Source organism: Rhineura floridana, chromosome 3 (assembly GCF_030035675.1).
Source record: "Rhineura floridana isolate rRhiFlo1 chromosome 3, rRhiFlo1.hap2, whole genome shotgun sequence".
Taxonomy (NCBI): domain Eukaryota; kingdom Metazoa; phylum Chordata; class Lepidosauria; order Squamata; family Rhineuridae; genus Rhineura; species Rhineura floridana.
Window position 1 is genome coordinate 6,824,266 of NC_084482.1, and position 22,148 is coordinate 6,846,413.

The 22,148-nt window shown below is 43.3% G+C and overlaps 1 protein-coding gene across 3 annotated transcripts in view; it reads right to left on the reverse strand.

Moving 5' to 3' along the window:
* Window positions 1-22,148, reverse strand: part of SRPK3 (SRSF protein kinase 3) — a 37,308-nt gene that overhangs the window by 10,255 nt on the left and 4,905 nt on the right. For all 3 annotated transcript variants that reach the window (XM_061614182.1, XM_061614183.1, XM_061614184.1), the window contains 9 exons: window positions 21,253-21,340; window positions 20,327-20,414; window positions 18,757-18,863; window positions 17,205-17,370; window positions 14,906-14,931; window positions 9,467-9,620; window positions 6,405-6,683; window positions 4,076-4,173; window positions 3,524-3,631 (listed from right to left, as the gene is read on the reverse strand). In XM_061614182.1, the coding sequence (XP_061470166.1) occupies window positions 3,524-3,631; window positions 4,076-4,173; window positions 6,405-6,683; window positions 9,467-9,620; window positions 14,906-14,931; window positions 17,205-17,370; window positions 18,757-18,863; window positions 20,327-20,414; window positions 21,253-21,340 (1,114 nt within the window). The remainder of the gene's footprint in view (window positions 1-3,523; window positions 3,632-4,075; window positions 4,174-6,404; window positions 6,684-9,466; window positions 9,621-14,905; window positions 14,932-17,204; window positions 17,371-18,756; window positions 18,864-20,326; window positions 20,415-21,252; window positions 21,341-22,148) is intronic.

Sequence of the window (22,148 nt, forward strand, 5' to 3'; positions counted from 1 at the left end):
CTGATCGAAAGGAATTAAATGAAGATGGAAGCAATACACTGAAGAATTATATAAAATAGATGCAAGGATGACAGATTTATTCATGGAGGAACCGTATGATGAAGAACCAGAAATTTTAGAATGTGAGGTGAAAGCTGCTCTTAAAATACTTGGAAGAAACAAATTACCAGGAATAGATGCCATACCAATTGAGTTGCTACAAGTTACTGACAAAAAAAAATTGTCAACAAATATGGAAAAGAAAACAATGGCCCACAGTCTGGAAGCGTTCCATATACATCCCAATTCCAAAGAAAGGGGATTCTAGGGAATGCAATAATTACTGAACTATTGCCTTAATATCCCATGCAAGTAAAGTAACACTCAAGATTCTACAACAAAGGCTCTTGCCACATATGGAGTGAGAAATGCCAGATGTCCAAGCTGGATTTAGAAAGGGAACAGGCACCAGAGATCATATTGCAAACATACACTGGATAATGGAACAGACTACGAAATTTCAGAAGAAAATCACCCTGTGTTTTATAGATTACAGCAAAGCCTTTGATTGTGTACATCACGAAAAACTATGGAATGCTTTAAAAGAAATGGGAGTGCCACAGCATCAACAAGAGGCTACTGTAAGGACAGAATATGGAGAAACCGACTGGCTCTCCATCAGAAAGGGTGTTAGACAGAGATGTATTTTATCACCCTATTTGTTTAATCTATATGCAGAACGTATCATACGGAAAATGGGATTGGATCAAGATTAAGGACGTGCAGAAATTGGAGGGAGAAATATCAATAATTTAAGATATGCAGACGATACCATATTACTAGCAGAAACCAGTAATGATCTGAAATGAATGCTGATAAAAGTTAAAGAGGCACAAAAGCAGAACTACAGCTGAATGTCAAGAAGACTAAAGTAATGACAACATCATTACTTTGAAGTAATGATAACTTCAAAGTTGATAATGAGGACATTGAACTTGTCAAGGATAATCAATACCTTGAGGCAGTCACTAACCAAAATGGAGACAATAGTCAAGAAATCAGAAGAAGGCTAGTACTGGGGAGGGCAGCTATGAGGAAACTAGAAAAGATCCTCAAATGCAAAGATGTATCATTGAACACCAAAGTCAGGATCATTCAGACCTTGGTATTCCCGATCTCTATTCATGGATGTGAAAGTTGGACAGTGAAAAAAGCAGGTAAGAGAAAAATAAACTCATTTGAAATGTGGTGTTGGAGGAGAGCTTTGCAGATACCATGGACTGCGAAAAAGACAAATAATTGGGTGTTAGAACATATTAAACCAGAACCATCACTAGAAGCTAAAATGATGAAACTGAGGTTATCGTACTTTGGACACATCATGAGAAGACCTGATTCACTAGAAAAGACAATAATGCTGGGAAAAACAGAAGGGAGTAGAAAAAGAGGAAGACCAAACAAGAGATGGATTGATTTCACAAATGAAGCAACAGACCTGAACTTAGAAGATCTGAGCAGGATGGTTTACAACAGGTGCTTCTGGAGGTCACTGATTCATAGGCTCGCTGTAAGTTGTAACTGACTTGAAGGTACATAACACACAAATGTCAGGACCGAAGCCCATAGCAGTTCTGCATGCCAGTGGCAACCTGTGGCCAAAGGTGAGAACTACGAGGAAGCCAGTGAGGCCAGCAAGAAACCCTAAGCAATAGGCCAGAAGGGCTCATGTGGTATTGCGGGACCTTTTGGGCAAACTTACTCACTGGTCTAAGAAGCAAAGGGAATCTGCTGTTCACTCGCTCACTTGTTCACTCACTCATTCACGGAAACAAACCACAAAAACTTGGTAGGAGCTGTGACTGACATCTGAATATTTGTTCCATCATGCATCAAAATCAAATAGCAAGAACATTTAGACAGCCATTCTCAGAGCATAAGGATCTTGCTGGCATGTTCTCTGGGCCAGTTTGTATGTCACACAGCAATCGTATAGAGCCTGCTTCATCAGCTGTTATTGCTTGCTCAAATTAAGATGTTGGTGTGAAGAAGTTGTGGAGAAAAATACCACACGACCAGCTCAAACCTTTTTTTTCCAGACAGTAGTACCAGCCTTAGAGAAAACTGCACTGTAAGCAATTCCACAGGAATGACTTAACTGCACCATGAAAACATTGCAGGGAGCCATTTTAAAGAAGTCTCAGCATGGAAGATCTGTGAGGCAGGTCTGAAGGCTTTCTTGGGTGAAAGCAATTGTTGGGAACCTCTGGCCTAATCAGGCCCAGCAGGGATCCTACTTTTGCCCATGAAAACCTTTTCTCCAAGCCCCGCCCCCAATGTCATATATGGTATCAGGTTTGGGGCAGGTAGATACAGCTGCAAAGGAGCCACTGAGAGCCTTAAAGTGCACTCCTGGTTGCTCCTTGGCAAGTGGGGCTTGTATTCACCACCTTTTCAGATTTCATACCAATACAAGTGCCAGTGGGACTGGTTTCACTCTGGTGCTCGCAATCAGAGCTCCAGAGTGGAGGTGATCCCTGCTGAAAGCAGGGCTTACAGCTACCATCGATCCTTTGCTCACAGAGTTTGATGTCAAAAGAAGCATGAAGGGCAAAGAAAGCTTTGAAGGGTGTGGGGGTTTAGTACCAGTATGAAGTAGCACCAGTACCAGTACTAATAACAAAGGTCTTGTACTTAGAATTTTAAATGTGTGGCTATTACAGTATGAAGGAAGGATATTTAATTCATTAACCGCCTAGCATTTAGCTCATTCTTGCATATAGCCACACCAGCAGAGTCTTTCAAACTGCAAAGGAAGTGTCAGGTAACTAACAATTTAACAAGCAGCAGCCACCATGCTGTCAGAAGGTACAGCCAGCTTTTGTATTCTCTTTAAAATCACAAAACATTGTTTTTGCAGTGAGCTGGGTAGGGAGGGCAAGGGCTCATACCTGCTGTGCTGAGTCTTGAGAGAGGCCAGGAAAACAGCAAGGCCACCTAAGTCTCAGCATGAGGTCAGCACGATCCCTTTCCTCCAGGAATCTTCCTTACCTCATGCTGACTTCAGAAAGCCTCGTCGTAGTGAGACACCATGCTGCTTTTCAGCAAAAGGGCACGAGAAGAGCCCTGCTGGATCAGACCAAAGGCCCATCGCTTCCTGCATCCTGTCTCCCAAAATAGAGGCCTCTGAGAAGATCTTCCACAAGCAGGATATGAATGCAGCAGCCCTCTTCTGCTGCAGCTCCCCAGCAACGGGCATTCAGTTGAGGTGGGCTGCCTCTGAACCTGGAGGTTCCATAGAGCCATTATGACATGTAGCCAAGTGTCTTTGGCATATGGTCAGTAAGACCCCTCACCTTTCTCCAGGGTTTTGGAGAATGAAAGTAAGACTTAAAGAATATGGTTACCAATGGCGAGATGGTGACTACATTTGTGGACATGTTTCGAGTTAAAAACCTGAAGTCATGGAATTAAAAACCACCACCACCACCAGAATTTAGCACATAAAGCATTTTGAGGTTCCAAGGGATTCACCAGGAATTCATACCATGCATGCTGTGCTCCAGATATCAGCCGGAGTGCTGTACGTGGCACCAATTAGGACCTCCAGTGCCCGGTACTGGCGAGTCTGAATGTCCTCTGTAAAATGTTTGTGCTGAGGAAATGAAGAGCATGATGATAATCCCTGCATGCATGGATGGACATGCACACTCATGCACACACACCCCCCACACTCATCATAATACAATTCCCTCAAATAGCCAGGCTGTAGGCCAACCCAAATGCCTCTCTCCCACCATGTGGCAGTTGCCTCAGCCAAAACTTGTGTGCACTGCCCACCAAAGCAGAGCTCTACCTATCCCCCATTCATCTTCCAAAAGGAAAATCACCTCACCCTGCTCCACTGCTGATAGGATATGGGTCTTACTAAATCCCATGTAATTCTTATTCCTTGGCAGCGTCCCCCGAGACACCAGTCAACGTACTTGCTACAAAATGCGTGTGTGTGTGTAGTCCACAGTTAAATTTTTTAAGAACCTTCAGAACTGGGCATATTGAAAATTATAAACGCATTCATGTGTCTGCCCCAATTACTTACCACCCAGCAGGCATTTCCCAGATCTGCTATCTTCACTCTGATCTTGTCTGCATTTTGAGGTTCCAAGGGGTTCACTAGGAATTCAGAGGTACCAAAAGCTGCCAAGACAGTTCAGGGTGGAGAACAGGGTGAAACACAAACAAAACAAAAAGCCATTGGGTGAAAGGTCCATCCACTCACCTCTTGTCACTCATTAAACTGAAAAGGCTACGAGTAGTACAGGTGTTGTTTGCGAGGCAATTTGTTGTCTGGTGGAAAACCCAAATGGTGCCTTTGTCCTCCCAACACCTACTAAAAATATTATAATAAATTAAATAGCTGACCATTTGCTGCAATTATATAAGCCTTTTTTATTTTTGTGTTTAAAATGGCTGCCAAGAAAGGAAAGAACAGCAGTCTGATAGAAAGGGTGGAGACAATGTATTTTGGGGGTGTCTTGTGAGGTAGAGAGAACCACGGAGGGGGTTCTGTGGACACCATGGAGTTGGGAAATGGCCACAACTGAGAGCCAGTGTGGTGCAGAGGTTAAGAGTGCTGGGTTAAAGCTGAGAACACCTAGGTTCATATCCTCACTTGCGTGATAAGGCCACAAAGGAAGAGTACAGGCAGGTAGCATAGAATCGCAGGGATTAGTGTCAGGAAGGCTAAAGCTGAGAATGAGCTGAGGTTAGTGAGGGATGCTAAAAGCAACAAAAAAGCTTTCTTCAGATACGTCCATAGTAAAAGACAGAGAAAGAAATGGTGGCACAGCTACTCAGTGAGGATGGCAAAATGATAACAGATGAGAAAGAAAAGGCAGAAGTGCTCAATTCCAACTTTGGCTCAGTCTTCTCCCAAAAGCAGGTCTATGACCCTCCTGGCAAACATGAAGTACAAGTTGAAGGGGCAGTACTGCAGCTTGAGAATGATAAACAAATGGTCAAGGAATACCTAATTACTTGAACTGCATTCTAGAGTAATGAAGGAACTGACTGAAGAACTCTCAGAACCACGGTCTATTATCTTTACGAAATCATGGAAAATGGGTGACATGCCAGATGACTGGAGGAGGGCTAATGTCTTTATCTGCAAAAAGGAGGAGCCTGGGAACTACAGACCAGTCAGTCTGACATCAATCTTGGGAAAATTCTGGAGCAGATTATAAAGCAGTCAATCTGTAAGCACCTTGAAAACAATGCAGTGATTACTAGAAATCAAGAACAAATCCTGCCAGAATAATCATCTCATTTTCTACCTCCCTTGCAGACTGTGGGAATATTGTGGACATAATGTATCTTGACTTCAGCAAAGCTTTTGACAAAGTGCCCCATGACATTCTGATTAGCAAGCTAGCTAAATGTGGGCTGGATGGAACAACTATCAGCTGGATCCACAGTTGGCAACAGAATCGTACTCAAGGAGTGCTTAACAATGTTTCCTTCTCAAACTGGGGGGGGGGAATAAGCGGGGTACCATAGGGCTTGTTCCCAGGCCCAGTGCTCTTTAACATTTGTATTAATGACTTGGATGAGGAGGTGCAGGAAATGCTTATCAAATTTGCAGATGACATTAAATTGGGAGGGATACCTAATACCCCGGAAGACAGAAAGAAAATTCAAAGTCATCTTGATAGGTTGGAGCATTGGGCTGAAATCAACAGAATGAAATTTAAAAGGGATAAAGTTCTGTTGTTGTTATGTGCCTTCAAGTTGATTATGACTTATGGTGACCCTATGAATCAGTGACCTCCAAGAGCATCTGTCATGAACCACCCTGTTCAGATCTTGTAAGTCCAGGTCTGTGGCTTCCTTTATGGAATCAATCCATCTCTTGTTTGGCCTTCCTCTTTTTCTACTCCCTTCTGTTTTTCCCAGCAATATTGTCTTTTCTAGTGAATCAGGTCTTCTCATTATGTGTCCAAAGTATAATAACCTCAGTTTCATCTGATAAAGTTCTACACCTAGGAAAAATAAACCAAATGCATAGGGGGATAATTGGCTCAGCAATACTGCCACACTCTTTGCATCAGATATGGCTGATTTTCCAGTCACTTCCAAAGTCAGAATGACCTTGCCTATGAGGAAGGACAGCAGTACCCCGTTTGATGCGAAACACATTCTCTTTGGAAGGCATGTGATTTTTACTCTTCAAACCTTTTGAGTTGTAGGAATAAACTATGACTCCAGCTTTAATTAAGGATAATGGTTTGCCTTTGCTATCACAACTTTAGGAAACTCTGACCAAGGGAAGAGATGCTGTATAAAAGATGGTTCACCAGCTTTTGGGCCTACATGCCTCCCCCTCGGTCACTTTGCCCTGTGAGATCATGAGGCTGAAGACAGATACTCACTGCTGGGGGAAAGAAGGCCTCCACGCTCCCGCTGGTTAGAGACACCTGACATGGCTGAGCCAGAGAAGAGGGACCCTGAGAAGCCTGAGGTTGCTGAGTCAGGGCTGAAATGGCGGCTGGCAGTGCCTGGTGGAGAGTGCCCATTGCAGCTGTCGTAAGCGTTGTGCGTGTAGAAACCAGAAGACGATGTCAGACTCTGGGGGCTGCAGGCTAGAGACCCCCCTGAGGGCTCTGCCCCTGCAACCGAGGAGACCAAGATGGGGGCTCCGCCAAGCAGGTCTGCAGAAAAGGAAAAGAGAGGGTCATGGTTTCCCAAAATTGTAAAAAGATGTGATGCAAACAGCTTTGACTCAGAAGGAACAGAGCTGCCGTTGTGCATGCCTGGGGGAAGAGGCAGGCATGAAAAGACACAAAAGAGAGAAGAGGCAAGAGGTACCTACATCCGATTCAAAGAGTTACGATTTAAAATATTCAAAAATTAAACCTATTTATTGCGGATAAGTGGGCCCCTGCAACAAAATGTTGCAGCGTAAAGTGCTTCTGTTCACTGTTTGTTTGTTTGTTTGTTTATTACATTTATATACCGCCCCATAGCCAAAGCTCTCTGGGCAGTTTACAACAATTAAAAACATTAAAAACAAATATCCAAATTTTAAAACACAAAAAACAATTTAAAAACACAAGTTAAAACAATTTAAAAACATATGTTATGTTTATATGTTTATGAGATTATTTGACTGTAACATGGCCAAAAATAACAGTGAAATCTGTTGGATACTAACTTACATTAAAGTAGGTAAAAAGATTGACCACACATACTCTAAAGACTGATGGCAGTTTACAAAAAAAAGTAAATATTTTGCCTCTGTTTTTCTGCTTCCTGCTCCCCCTACGTCATGTGCCATTCTTGTGCTTAGAGCATATTGAAGTTAGGGATCGGTGAACATTTTGCTGTTCCAGCCACTCCACTCCATTACCCCTCCCCATTCCAACACTCGGTCAGCATTCTGTGTCCACTAAACATGCTCAGTCTTCACTGGCCTGTTTTGGGATTTTTTCCTGATTTTGGATTGGGGGGGGCATGCTACATTTTGGTCCAATCTATTACATTAAAATCTTGGAATTCTAAATGGATTTTTTCAGGCAGCTCTCTCTGATTATGGTAATATTAAAAAAATAGGCAGTGTGAACCAGGAAATCACCTATCCAGAAAATGAGATGGTTCTCTCTGTACCCTTTTTTCACTGTGTCACCCTCTTCCCATTCCAGTCACTCCATTCCATTCCCCCTCCCACCAGATTGTCAGTTTTTTCCCCTCTCAGTCAGTCAACATTCCTGCCACTGAGGCCTTCTGGGGCTGTTTTGGGGCTTTCCCTCTGCACCCTAAGGTTTTCTTCTCCCTAAATCGTTTTTGGACACATGTAAACCTTGGGGCTACCTCACATCTATTGATACCTCCCCTCTTGTGTGTGGATAGTGCCATTTTGGCCATATCTCCAGGAGTATGGGAAGACTTGAACTGGAAATAGAGGGAACGATATCCAATTAACAACAGAGAGCTTCGCCTATGGGGCAGTACACAAATGCAATAAATAAATAAATATCCACAAAACATACACATCTCTGTTATCAAAGAGAATGTTAGGTTAGAACCTTTCTACGTGTAATTTTCCTATACAGATATTTTTTTTTATGGTATAAAGAAACATTCACTCATGAAAGCCTTCACCCGCAGACTGAAGTGGTATTGCCTAGACACAGGTTAACCCCCTGAGAACAAGGCTTATGTAATTACATAAAAATGCACACATATTTCAAAACTAGTCACAATTTTCTTGCCAGTGTGAATAATTCACTTTAACAATTCACTTTGCATTTTGAAAACACAACAAAAGATCTGTGACTATTTAAAACCTGATGTGGCCATGGCTACAAATTGTACACACTGGCAAGGAAATTGTGATCTGTTTTCAAACTGCACTATATATAGTAATAAGATTTTTGGATGTTTCATGAATGCTGTTCATATGTCAATAATTATAAGTAGATTTTTCTACCTTAACCCACTGAGTAAGGTTTTCTAGAACCTTGGTTACTTTGTCTTACTCCCAATAAAAAATATTTTGTGGTACTAAACAGTGTGTGCACAGAGACAAGCATGCAGAACCAACACAGGTCCCATCTGCATTATATATTTAGAGCAGTATCGTACCACTTTAAACAGTCACGGCTTCCTCCAAAGAATCCTAGAAACTGTAGTTTGTTAAGGGTGCAGAGAGTTATTAGGAGACCCCTACTATTCCCCCTCCAGAGTGACAATTCCCAGAGTGGTTTAACAATCAATCCCCCTTCCCAGGGAACTCTCGGAAGTGTAGTAGGCTGGATAATTACCCTTATAGGGTTGTTGCATATGACAAGTGATCAAGAGAGGTAAAAACGGAAGTCAAACTTCCAACAGGCAATGGCTGCTTTTGCATGTCACGGCAAAACAATAAACCACAGCTTACTGTGCATGAGCTGATTCAGCCTACTTTGCTTCTGCTTGCTAGCACTGGAGAGAAACAAACCATGAACCCTGGCTTAGCATTACATCCAAACCTGGGATTGTATTGTGGTTTGTTTCAATCCAATCAATCCACAATGATAAACCAATCTGTTCTTGGCTTATCAATAATGGTTTGGAGTGGAAACAAACCAAGATCCTTGGTTCAGATGGAACTCAAAGCCAGGGACCTCACTTTCCTCCATGTACTAGCTGGGAGGAGCAAAACAGCCCAGATAAGTGCCTTGACAGTAAAACATTAACTATAGTTTATTGTGACATGCAAACTGGATCAATGAAAATGCCGGTGACAAACAATGTAAATGCAAACATACAAGAGTAGAGAAGGAGTGAAGACACACAAGTTTAAATCTTTAAGCTGTGCAAAAGGGTGTGAGAGGAAGTATGCAAACAGAAGGCACTGGAGATGTTCAAGTGAGTCTGTCAAGCCTCCAGGCTTGACTTACACAAGAGAACTGGCTACGCACAACAACAGCTTGCACCGAACTCCGAACCTCACCTGGGGCCAGTGTGGACTCACTGGCATCACCGGCTCCTGTGGCTGCCAGTTCCTCTAGCTGCTGAAGGTCCTGAAGCCGTTCTGCCAGGAGCTGGCTCTGCCGTTTCTGCTTTCTCTTCAGTTTTTTCCGCTTGTTCTTTGAAAGCTTCCCATTCTGGAAGATCAGATGGTCCCATGTCACAGGCCTGCTACTCAGAATTCCAAGGCTGCATGGGAAAGGTGGTATGTGTTTTGGGGCAGCCAGGGGTGGAAGGGAGAGGCATACAATGGAGCCACATGCCAGCCTGTGATGTCTGGGGCCGAGAAGGGGAGAATTGGAAGAGCAAACCAAGGGAAACATCTGGGAACAAATGGAAGTGTCAGTGGGCAGTGCCAGTGCCCAAAGCAGCAGGGTGTAATTTCACACCAAAACACACAATGTGCAAGAGAGTAGCTGTGTGCAAACAAATTGGGAGGGGGAGAGGTGCAACAAATGTATGTAGCACAAAAGGCACTGCAAGTATGTAAAAGGCACAGGGAAATGTATAAACAGGACAAGTGTTATGTGTGCAAGAGCAGGTAAGGAAATGGCTGGAAACTAATACCTAGTGCTCAGTGGGGTGTCTGGGCTGTCCACTTCAGATTGCAAGGTGGGTTCCCACAACTGAAATGTTTCTCCAAACAAAACAAAACAACACAACAGAATACTAGCATGTCACATAGAAAACTAGCATGTCAAGGAAGAAGGCTAGGTCAGGCTCCTATCCCATATAGAAAATGATACATTTTCTATATGTAGGTATTTATTTATGGAGGTATATTTTAATTAGTTGAGCACCCACTGCAATCTGAAGTGTACAACCCAGAGACCTCACTGAGCACTAGACCGAAGTTGCAAATATCCTGCGGGGAAGCAGGGACCTGTGTAAGGTTGCAGTCAAAATGGAGGATCAGAGTGAGAAAGGCATGAGGCATGCAAGAATTCGGTCTATAAAACAAGCTGGGCCCAAAGCCAGACCAAATGCAGGACAGCGGTCACTCAGGCTGATAATATATTTAGGGGTACCAGGAAAACAATGTGCAATTAAAATACTGAGCCCCATCATTCTTTGTGATCCTAGAAAGGATGGGGGGGCACACTGCATAGAACTGCTGGTTAAGGTTACAAAACAGGTGTGGCTAACTGCAGGCTGCAAACAGCCCAACAAAAGGTTTTGGGTGGCCTGCAGGGACCCCCAACAATTCTGTGGTGATGATGATGGTGATGATCTAAGTGCCCTTGGGAAATTTTCACCGTTTTTTAAAAAAAGTCCCAAATTGATTATTTGATGTTGCTGCTTTTAGGCGCTCCACTGACAGTACTATTCATTAACAACCTGTTCTCTTCACTCCTATTTGCTGTTGGTTGCATTGTTGCTTCCACTGTGATGTCTTATCAGCCAATGATTGATTTCTCAAAGTGGGAGAAACAATGCAGCCAGCAGTGAACAGAAATCAAGTGAATAGAAACAACAGGAATGAACAGAAGTAATGAACGCAGCATCACCCATTGATTGCAAATGAAATTGTATATGGAAAAAAAGAGGGGCTTTGAAGGAATAATGAGGACAAATAATCAGTTAAAAATTAATTAAAAGAAAGTACAAATAGAAGACATTTCAAGAAATTAAGGAATGGACTTGGGATGGAAGTAATAATAATTTAATTATTTAAAAATAAATAAAACAAATAGAACTTGGGATGGAAAGAAAAAGGTATTAATTTTCTACTATGGCCATGCCCACTGTACCATGCAGCCCTCCTGAGGCCTCCAAGACTACTCATGAGGCAATGTGGCCTTGGCCCAAAAAAGGTTAGCCACCTGGCAGTTAAATGCCTTGGGTCAAGCCTGGCTGGACTAAAGCAGAAACAGCAAATAAATGACATACAGAAAGAAGGGTCTGCTTGGTAGCGGAAGCACAAACTCTTCGAGGACATACCAAAGGCATGAAGAGAGTGCAACTGGGAATGAGAAAACAAATAAACCGTAATGGTTGTGCGAGGAGGTACTATCTTGCACTTCTGCAAACAAAAAGGGATACCCGTGTGCGTGCAGGGCGATGTGTGTGTGTGTATGCACCCAGGTATTTTTAAGGTGGAAAAGCAGAGCAAGCAGACAAGTGTGAAAAAACAACAAAGAAAAGCTGTGGTATGAGCATATGAAGCATGATCCTTTCACTTTCCAGCAAAGCTGAGCAACAATCAATGCACTATCCAATGCAAGACAGCAGCAGGGGCAACGACGGGACATCAGCAGCAAGATCTTAAGGGAAGATTTCTATGCCATGTTTATCTACATGCAAACCCATAAACCTGTATTCTTTCACCTTTATAGGTGTATGTGGAAGCCATGTTACAAAATATAGGCTTCATAGTAAATGAGATATTGGCCCATGTGTACAGATTACAGGAAGGAACAGGCTCAAAGACACAAAACTCCATCATGTGAACCAAATCTCCATCCTGCAGCAGCTTTAGGCTGCAATCCTATACACATTTACCTGGGAGTAAGTCTCACTGAATCCAATGGAACCTACTTCTGAGTAGACATGTATTGGATTGCAGCCTTAGTGTCTCACAAGGAAGCAGGTGAGCAAGTTGGTTGCACTTCCTCTTGCCCTGCTTCTGGTGCAATGTTCAAAAAGGAACTTGTTTGCTTGGTTTTTCTAAGAGAATAGCATGACTAGCTACATTTTTGGCATGGATGAAAGGCACAAGATTTTGTGTAGGGGTTTTGTGTGTTTTTTGGTCTAAGGCAGCCTTTCCCAACTAGTGGGCCACCAGATGTTGTTGGACCACAATTCCCATCTTTCCTGACCATTGGCAATGCTGGCTGAGGCTGATGGAAGTTCAACACCAACAACACCTGGTGGCCCACTAGTTGGGAAAGGCTGGTCTAAGGAGTGTAAGACCCATAGGCAAGGCATCTTCAGAGGGCCCCTTAACCTGTAAGAAAAGGGGCCTGCAAATTAAGAATTATCACACTGCCTCTGACCTTCATGGGTGCTCCATGCGGTGAGAATGGCAGCATTGTTAGGACAATGAACCCTTTGTTGGACTTAGGGTACTGGCAAAAGCCCAGCATTACCACCATCTGCACCCAGCCATGTGCTAGTTATATCAGAAGTGTGGTAAGACTATTAGCCCGGTTTCAAATAGGCTACTCACAATTCAGCATTCCTCCAGTTTCTTTGGCTAACCAAGTAGAAATCAGGCCTGTCCCTTGCCTAATCACTTTTTTTATGTGCCGGGTGGACTGGAAAAACAGAAAAGGGCAGCAGAATATATAGCAGGATGGGGAACCAGCTGCCCTCCAACTACTGCTGGATTCCAACTCCCATCATGTCTGACCACTGACCATACTGTCTGGGGCTGATGCGAGTTGGAACTAACAACATCTGGAGGGCCACAGGTTCCCCATCCCTGCTATATAGGAAAGGTCTGCTTTCCAGGGTCTCTGGCAGGAAGTTCTTCTGTCTTGAAATACCTTAAAGGGGGATTGTACCCGAAACCTAATAAATGCAAAGCATGTGCTGTACAACTGATCTATGGCCCCTCCTGGTACACAGAGGTATCAGTTTGACATATGGCAAAACATATGTTCTGTCTGCACTGGGCTGTACCACTTTTGAAAATGCGTGTACTGTATTCATATAAAAAATCCTAATAAACTGTATTGCAGGGGAGGGTGAACTCACAGAGGGCAAGTTCAGGATTAATCTGCATGCCCATCCCTACCTTATTTTGGTATGTTATGTTTCACACAAGTACTTCTGTCCTTCCTCAAGTGATACAACTTGAACCACGTGGGCACCATGGTTGGAATGTTGGAAACTGCCTTATAGCAGGTCAGACTATTGGTCCATCTAGCCCAGGATCAGCTCCTCTGATTAGCAGTGGCTCTCCAGGGCCCTGGCAGAGGAGGGGCTTTCCCATAATCTGCAAACTGTTCCTTTTAATGGGAAATGCCAGGGACTGAACCTTGGACCTTCTGCATACAAAGCACGTGCTGTTCTACTGAGCTGTGTTCAGCTAAGGCAACCCTATTTTAAAACTATAATTAAATACACCCGGCAGCTGAGATCTATGCAAATTTGCTTTCCCTGCTTAGCATACCAAGCACAGAATTCTTGGTTTATAGTTTACATTTGGGTGTGGGTGGGTGAGTGCAGAAATCTACATACCCTAAACACTGATGAGGAAGGTAACGGAGCTTGGGTGGGGGCAGTAAAAAAAAAATAATCTCAGGATTATGCTTGGAAAGAAGAGACCTGAACAGAACAATATTTGATAGACCTATTGGTGGCTAGACCCTTCACTATTATTATTACATGAGCACTTTTAGTCAATTAGTTATTTTTAATATATATGCTTTTAGAATTGTAAGTTGCTTTGAGACATCTTTGTAGTAAGTGACAAATAAAATAAAATAGTAATAGAAATATCAATACACATTAGCTAAAGTTGCAATCTTCATGCTCAGAGACAATAACTTTTGATAACCATACGCTTGGGAATCAAGCCTTGTTATGAACCTTCCTGAAGCACCCACTGACTGCCATTATTATGGAGAATGAAGAATGATGGACTGTCAAGCTCACTCCAGCACTGCAACCCTCTTCTTCCCACCTGCTCCAAAAGACAAGGCCAGAGGTGAAGTAACCAGAGGTGGCTGTCTTGGGAAATGGAGTTTGGGTGCTGTTAAGGTCAGAGGCATGGGAGACAAACAGTTCTGTTCCATGGGGCAGAATCAACCAGCAAACTGTTCTGCACAAGCCGCCTCACTGGCATGAACGGGGGGGGGGGGGGGGAGTGGGTAGCGAAGTACACTCGCTAATGTGCCGTTAATGTGAGAAGGAGAACTTTTTCCAGTTGAGGCCATCCTGGAGTTGCCCTGGGCTACGTGGATGAGCTATGCTTTGCATGCAAAAGGCCACAGGTTCAATCTCTGGTTATCTCCAGCTAAACAGGTCAGGTAGCAGGTGATGGGAAAGACTGCTGCCTATAACCCCAGAGAGCTGCTACAAATCTGAAGAAACAAGACTGGACAAGATGAACAAGTAGGCAGATGTAGTACAAGCTTCCAATGTTCCCCCTCCCCTTTCATATGCACCCAGGATTACCTTACCTAGAGTCCAACAAAGCCAAGTCACTAAAACCTGGCCTGAGAATAGCACAAATAAGGCTGTGATGCTCTGTTGGTTTTTGTATCCAAAAATAACTGGAAAGATCTTTTGCCCTTGAGAAAAATTGGCCATGGTTGGTTCCATAAACCTGGACTGCTGGGGAATACAGATGTGACCACGCTGAGATTTTTGTAAAACCAGGGGAGTGACCCACCCATCTACACAAGGCCATAAGCAATTCTAAACTTCGTTTTTTCCACCACCCTTGGAGTAGCGGTGCCAAGAAGGGACTTACCAGGCTCTCCTGGGGTGCTGAGCTGACTGAGGGAAGAGGTGCACAGATGGAGTGAGGAGAGAAAAAGAGGGAGAAAAAGAGACAGGAATGATTCCCAGAATCAAACAGCCAGAAAATCTAAGGCACACAAAGATCAATCAGTAATGCTACGAAGATACATAAGGGAGAGGATCTGGGAGGCAGCCAAGATCCCTAGCACAGGTGGATTAACATTTTAGGCAGGGCTGCCATTCCATGGCTTGAGGAGTGACATCATGATTCTTGCTCACTGTCTCTGTCCCATCTTTTTAAAAAATTTGCTACCCTAACAGATAGACACACACACACACAAATTATCCCAGAGTTCTGCCACTATGGCTATGCTTAGCACAGTCCTGAATAGGTAGTTTCCACTTCTGGTGATCCTTAACACAGTTTGAACCTTATCAAATAAATATTGCAGAATTTCTGGGTTGCAGACTTCCACCAGGCTACAGTTCCTACATACATGTTCCTTCATTACAGTTCTCCACTCCTAGGGCTTGTGCGTTTGCTACAATTCAAGATCCTAAGGATCTTAGCTCTCATTTACAAATACATTGTGTTTCCAGCTCTTGTGGCTTCAAAAATACATTTGAAAGCATGTGACAAATGCCTGGTGAAATCTCAGAATAGGGCTGATTTCTAGTGATTGAAGGAACAGTGGTTCATGGCACTTGCCCAGTGCCTCATATTTCCCAAGGGCTAACTAAAGGAGAATGACTGACAGAAAACAAGAGATGGAAATCTGCTTCATCTGAGTATGCAAGGTATAGAGGGGTCCATTTTCTTGATGCAGGCATTGAGACACCTCAGTGAAGAATTCCAATGTTTAGCACAGAGCATGCACAGCCCAGGCCACGCTTGGAACCCTCCCTCTCCTTCAAGTCTTTCAGTTCTTATACTGTCTCCTAAACATACACATTGCATCATCTTCATTCCCTTCCTTATAATTCTCTCCATCTCCTTCCCATCTCACCTCTTTTCAGACATCTGTCACTCACATCCACCCTTTGCCACAGAGATAGAAGAGATTATAGAAGGGGAATCTGTGGCCCTCCAGATGCCGTTTAGACTATAAATCCCATCATCCTTGCTGGTTGGATGGGAGTTGGAGTCCAACAACAGCTGGAGGATCACAGGTCCTCAATCTCTGGACTAGAGCAACACACAGCCATGAACGTCTGATGGCAAGAAGTAAGGAGAATGGGGAGAGCTACTATAAATTATATGTACATGTGTGTGTGTGTGTTTATATATGCATACACATATTAATATATCTGAGAGAACTATTTTCCTTCCTTTCTTAATTTTGGTGCCTTCTGCCATGCTTAAGGCAGCCTCTCACTATATCAAGTGCAGGAAACCTTTAGCCTTCCAGATGTTGTTGAACTACAACCCCCATCAGCCCCAGCAAGCATGGCCAAGGATGATGGGAGCTGTAATTCAGCAACATCTGGAAGGTCAGAGGTTCCCCATACTTGTACCATATGTCAAGCCACTTCCTGCAACATATTTTAGGGTGCAGTCTGGGGATCAGCAACTGTGATTCCCGAGGCCAAATCCGACTCCATGAAATGTACCAGCTGGGCCCTCCAGTTGCCAAGTCAGACGGAAGATGCGTGGGTGGAGTGATAGCAATGGGACTTTCTGACAATTCAGTTGCAGGAAGAGAATGTGGGTTGTATTCATCTAAGTATATTCAGAATAGATCCACTGAAATTAATGGACCTAAGTTAGTCATGTTTATTATTTTCAATAGGTCTACTCTGAGTAGGGCTAACATTGGATACAACCTTGTGTGTATGTCTGCAATCTCCTTTTATAGTAAAAATAATTGCCAGCCAGGAGTCCAGCCTTTCATAAACCACTCTATTATCAGTTTTCCTACACTTACCACCAGTTGGCTCTCCTCTATCTCACTCCACAATTCAGCCAAACCTTTTTTCCCGTTTTATGCTTTGTCAAGGATTTGCTGGACACTTTGAATTCTTCAATAGCACTGTATGTGTGCTATCAGACCTTCTCCCCCTTGCCCCCTTTGATTCTGTTAAGTAATCTTCACCCATAAACTCAGGAACTATTGCACTGTTATTTTTTAAATCAATCAGATGGAGATGCTTGCTTGGTTTCTTGCTAGTCTCCGACTTCTCCACTTATCAACTCCTGTCTTGCCTGTCTAAGGCAGACAGAGAGAATGGAGCCAATGATTATCCTCTTCTTTATAAAGAAGAGGTGCCTATATGAAGATAAGGAATACAGGTAGCATGTGATTATTTACCTGCAGAGCCAGAAGGGGGAGGCCCCCCAGCTTGTTGCCAGATCGTGGCCTCAGCTGCCAGACGCCGCACATAACCTTCATCTACACAAAGCAGGATGTTCTCTGGCTTTATATCCGTGTGGATTATTTTGCACTTAGTGTGGAGGTAGTCGAGGCCCTGCAATACCTGGGAAGGGAGATGCATTTTCAAATGCAGAATTCCGGGGTTTCTGTGTACAGAGGTTGTGGTATCAGGAATTATGGAGCTTGAACTAGAAATCTCACAGCCTGGGACTTTGTTAGCCACAGTAGAACCTTGCTATAATGTGGCTTGCTGAACCGCAGATTCAGATATACTACACAGGTATGACAATGTCCCATGAGTAAAATGCTATTTACAGAACGTGGCTTTCGTTATAACACAGAAGCCCTATAACGTGGGCACTTTGTCCCCCAACCCACACATTACAGCGAGGTTCTACTGTACAATGGAGTGTGAGTGTGTACTCAAGCCACAGAATCCTCTTTGAGAGGAGATGGAAACAGGTGCATGCAACATCAGCCTCTTCGACTAGCAGGCCGTACAAAGTCTCTGGAAAGGCCAACCTGTTATAAATACCAGGAAGCTGCTCTCATGCACCAATTAACATTGCAGTAGCCAGTGCAGTATAAAGACTGAGCCCCCGGTTGAATCTTGTCTCAATGAGTGACCTTAAGGCAAACCACTCTTTTAGCTTCTACCCATCCTCTGCCATGCAAGGATAATAATCCTGACTGTTGTAACAAAATCATGTGTGAAGCTCAAACTTACCAGACTATATGAAGTTCAAACTTCAATCGACAGACTTCAGGGGACCCACCTCTGAAAGGGCTAGATTTGGGAATGGTTGGCCTAGGTCCCAATCTATGCCCAATAGGTAGTCTCCTGTTCTGCTCCATTCACCTGAATCCCTTTCTCCCTCTCCCCAACTGCATGTCCCCTTGTGCTTTTTCAAAACATTTTTCCTACCCCAGAAGACAAAGAAGAGTGTGGAAAGCCACTGCATTTCCATTGTAACGGTAGGTGCTCCCTCTGTCACAGTCTCCGATACAGAGCCTCCCTTATTCAGAGCAGACTTAAGAGCTGCACCATTTCAGAGTACAGGTGAGGCAGTGGTTTGAATGCTTCCTTGCCATGAAACAACTCCCTGCATGTGAAAATGTAGTGTGTCAGGGTGAATTCTAGTCTAGCCTTCACCCTGATGTCCTAGCTTTCCATATGCAGAGATCGGGGTTCTTTCTCCTTTCATGGGAAGCAATGCAACATGCAACTTCCCCCTAGTGGTCTGAAATGATACAATCTAGAAACGATTTAATCATGTTTTTATTTCCCCCCAACCCATTTGCATTCCAGCACAAATCATAGAGCTCCCTGGGTGTAACTTGGTCCACCTCCCAGTTATTTTGAGGATAATACAATAAAAGGATATATTGTAACCTAAATTTGAGCTGCCTAAATAAAGAATGGTAGGAATGATTCTGATGGTAGAAAGCAGACCACTACCCCTGAATTTACATTGAAATCTACTTTTACCTGCCGTAGGATGCTCTTGACACAGGGTATAGGAAGCCCTTGATAGTTGGATTTGATGATCCATTTCAATAGCTGGTGCCCTAAAACCTCAAGGACCATGCAGACATCTGGGCAGGGGCCAAGTCAAGGAGACACAGTAAACTAGAACAAATTTTCTAGGTGTGAGCAATGTATCAGAACACTATTCCCAGGTGTGAGCAATGTACCAGAACTCCTTTTCTTCAGATTATTAATGTTTTGAGGGTTTTCAATCTTAAAATCAGATATTGGGGGAAGCGGAGAGAGAGAACAAAAGGTGCCAGTGTTCAGCAGGGGGAAGAATGCTCGAATACAGATTCCTAGAGACACTTGGCTATTGACAACTGGCCGTTATGTGAAAAACAAGCATCTCCACACAACCATAAAACTGGGATTCCTTTTTAAAGCATCCCATGTAAAAGATGGGGCAGGGGTAACCGATTTGTAGTGAACTATTGTCTGTTCGCTGCTTTTTTGGTGTGTTTATTAAATATGATAGATGTGTACACCAGGAATAGCCAGTGTGTACCCTTCAGATGATGTGAACTAAAACTCCCATCATCCTTGACAACTGGCCATGTTGACTGGGGCTGACAGGAGTTGTAGCCCAAGACATCTGGAAGGCTCTACACTGGCTACCCCTGATGTACACTAATAACAGGGAAGGAGAAGCATGCAGTTAGAATGCAGAAACAGGGCTATTTATTAAATGACAGGGAACTGTAGAGGACAGGTAGCCTTGTTACCGTTTTATCAGGTCCCCACCCTTACACCATTTATTTTTTCAGAGGCTTCATGAAAACTCCTGCTAGAATGGAAAAGCAAAGAACACAGCCACCATTAAAAAAAAGTTCTGAAAATTCTGTGTCTCTGTATGCTGAAGAATGTTCTGGCCATAACCAGATGTGTTACAGCTGCTAGTCAACAGATGCCTCTGACATTGCACAGCCACAGTAATCACAACATTCCATATACCCATCATGGATGTGCTAATTTTTCCAGCAAAAATGTACTGCAGTTTATAACCGGCCAAAGTACTATTCCTCCTCACAGGGGCATGAGCTGGAGGGAAATTCTCTGTAGCCTAGCAATAGCTGTGTCTCTATTCAACAATAAAATAATGTGAAACAGGCTGCAACCATTTATGCACATCCTCGTAGGCCTGATCCAGACAGAAAATTCATCGCTTGCTCAAATTGTCTCTGGACTGTATCACTTCAGATAGTAGGAGGTAGGCTCCAGGACTCCAGCAAAGAAAAAATATCCTGTACATACTGAACCACAAGTTGGCAAAAAGAGTTGACCTTCTAAATGTGCTCACTTTTTATGTGCGTGGAGAAGTTGGGGCTGTTCTTTGTTTTGTTTGGAAAACATTCCATCTTGCAATCTCCTACATGTGGTCTAAAAAGTAGTAGGACAGTTTTCTTTAGGCCAGGCCTTTCATCCAAATCAAATACTTTTTGAAACCACATGTTTGGAACTCAAGAGTGGTTCCCAACATAATCTGAATGGGAGCAGTCATTATTTTCTGGGTCTGCCTGTGGAAGGATACGGACACCATTGATCCCTGAGATCTTGAAGTCATCAATCAATTGGACAATGTTCTCACGCTTAGGGTCACTCGGATCGGAGTCCCGCACCTGGAGGGTGAAAAAGAAGACTATCAGGTAAAAGGGGGGAAATTAAGAACCAACTATAGAAGCCAAAACTGGGCTAAAACTGCTCACCTCTCCAGGTGCTAACTAGCATATTTGTGTGGGATGGGGGAAGAAGCAAGGATTACTTGAAAACTTCTTGAAATGTCAGAACAGCAAGCACAGACTCTGTGGTTCTACACAGCAACTGCTCTAGGGTTGTTGGGAGTTGGCCCTCTCATAGTCATACACTTTTCATACTACTTCGAGGCAGCCTTTGCCTACCTGGTGCCCTCCAGATGTTTTGGATTAAAATACCTATAAGCCCCAGACAGCATGACTGTGCTGGCTGGGACTGATGGGAGTTGTGGTCCAAAGCATCTGGAGAGCATCCGATTAGCAAAGATTACTCTAAGGGATCTCTAGAGAAGAAACTGTGTGACAGCAAAAGGTGGTATCTAGATGGCAACCACATTCAAAGGAAATTGATCAAGGAGTGTGGGTAGGGGAAAGCAGAGACTGGAAGTGTTTCACCTATTCAATTAATCATCTGACCCCAGGCTCTCCAAGGTTTAGGCCCAGAAAAACAGTGTTCAATACCAAGGCTGAACTTGGGAGCACATGAAATAATAAACAGTGCCTTTGAGATATGATTCTTTCCCAACAGCACACAGCCATGCAATGGTAGTTTATGGGTCAGGGCACCCAAGGAATGGAGTTTCCAGATATGCCTAAATCCCATTACCTCCCTCCCCTTTTTAAATTAAGGACTTCCACCATTTTTCAAGAGGAGAGCAGTGCCTCCAGAATTGGGGAAGTGGATGGGACAAGGCGGAAAACTCACACATTTCAGCAGCTTTATCTCATCCACGGCTGTCTCTGTATAGTGCACAGCGCTCTTCACCACCTTGAGAGCCACAAAACGCTTCCGTCTTGGGGGCGTAGAGAGAAAGGGGGGACTGGTTAGTCTTAACTCCCCCTTCCCACTTTGTTTTAAAATTTACATTCCACTTTATAGTCCCAACAGCAGCCTCGAGATTTCTCACAATAAAGCAAATTAATAAGACGTCGTAGTGAATTTTAAAAAGCATTAAGCAAGCTAATAAAAGCAAAATGGGAATACTTAATAATTTACACAGTAAAAATCAGCACTCTCCTCTGAGTATCATGCCCACCCCCTCCTTGGCCACATGCACCCAGAGAACCCTCAGATGCTCATGGGTCTGCCAGAGATCTAAGAACACAGATTAGGCATCCTTTTGCACCCAGCTTTCCTTTTGTGCTTACAATCAGCAGGCTGGTTAGAAAGGCTGGATTTTCCCCCAACCTTTGCATCTTACTGATGTTAGCTATTCTGGAGTATCTAATTACAGGTAGAAGCCTACAATCCTGTGAATACGCTCTGGATTCTTGTTCCCAATCTTATCTGTCCTTGTGCTAAGGACCTATTGTAGACTGGGTAAAAAGAAGAAAGAGAGTATCCACAAAGATGTCCCTTTATCTAATTACTTCTATCTACTTAGTTTATTAAATGTTTCACTAGGCTTGTAAGATGACTCCCAATTGTATGCTAGTAAGCTGTACTGTATTTGATGTGAATTTTGTATATACTCTTTTGAGATTTATTTATTTATTGTTGGCTTGGTATATTGTTTTGGTATTTTGAATTGTGTTTGACATTTTTTGCTCATATTTTTTTAGATTCCTTTGTAAGTTGCTTTGAGTTTCATTCTGAGGAAA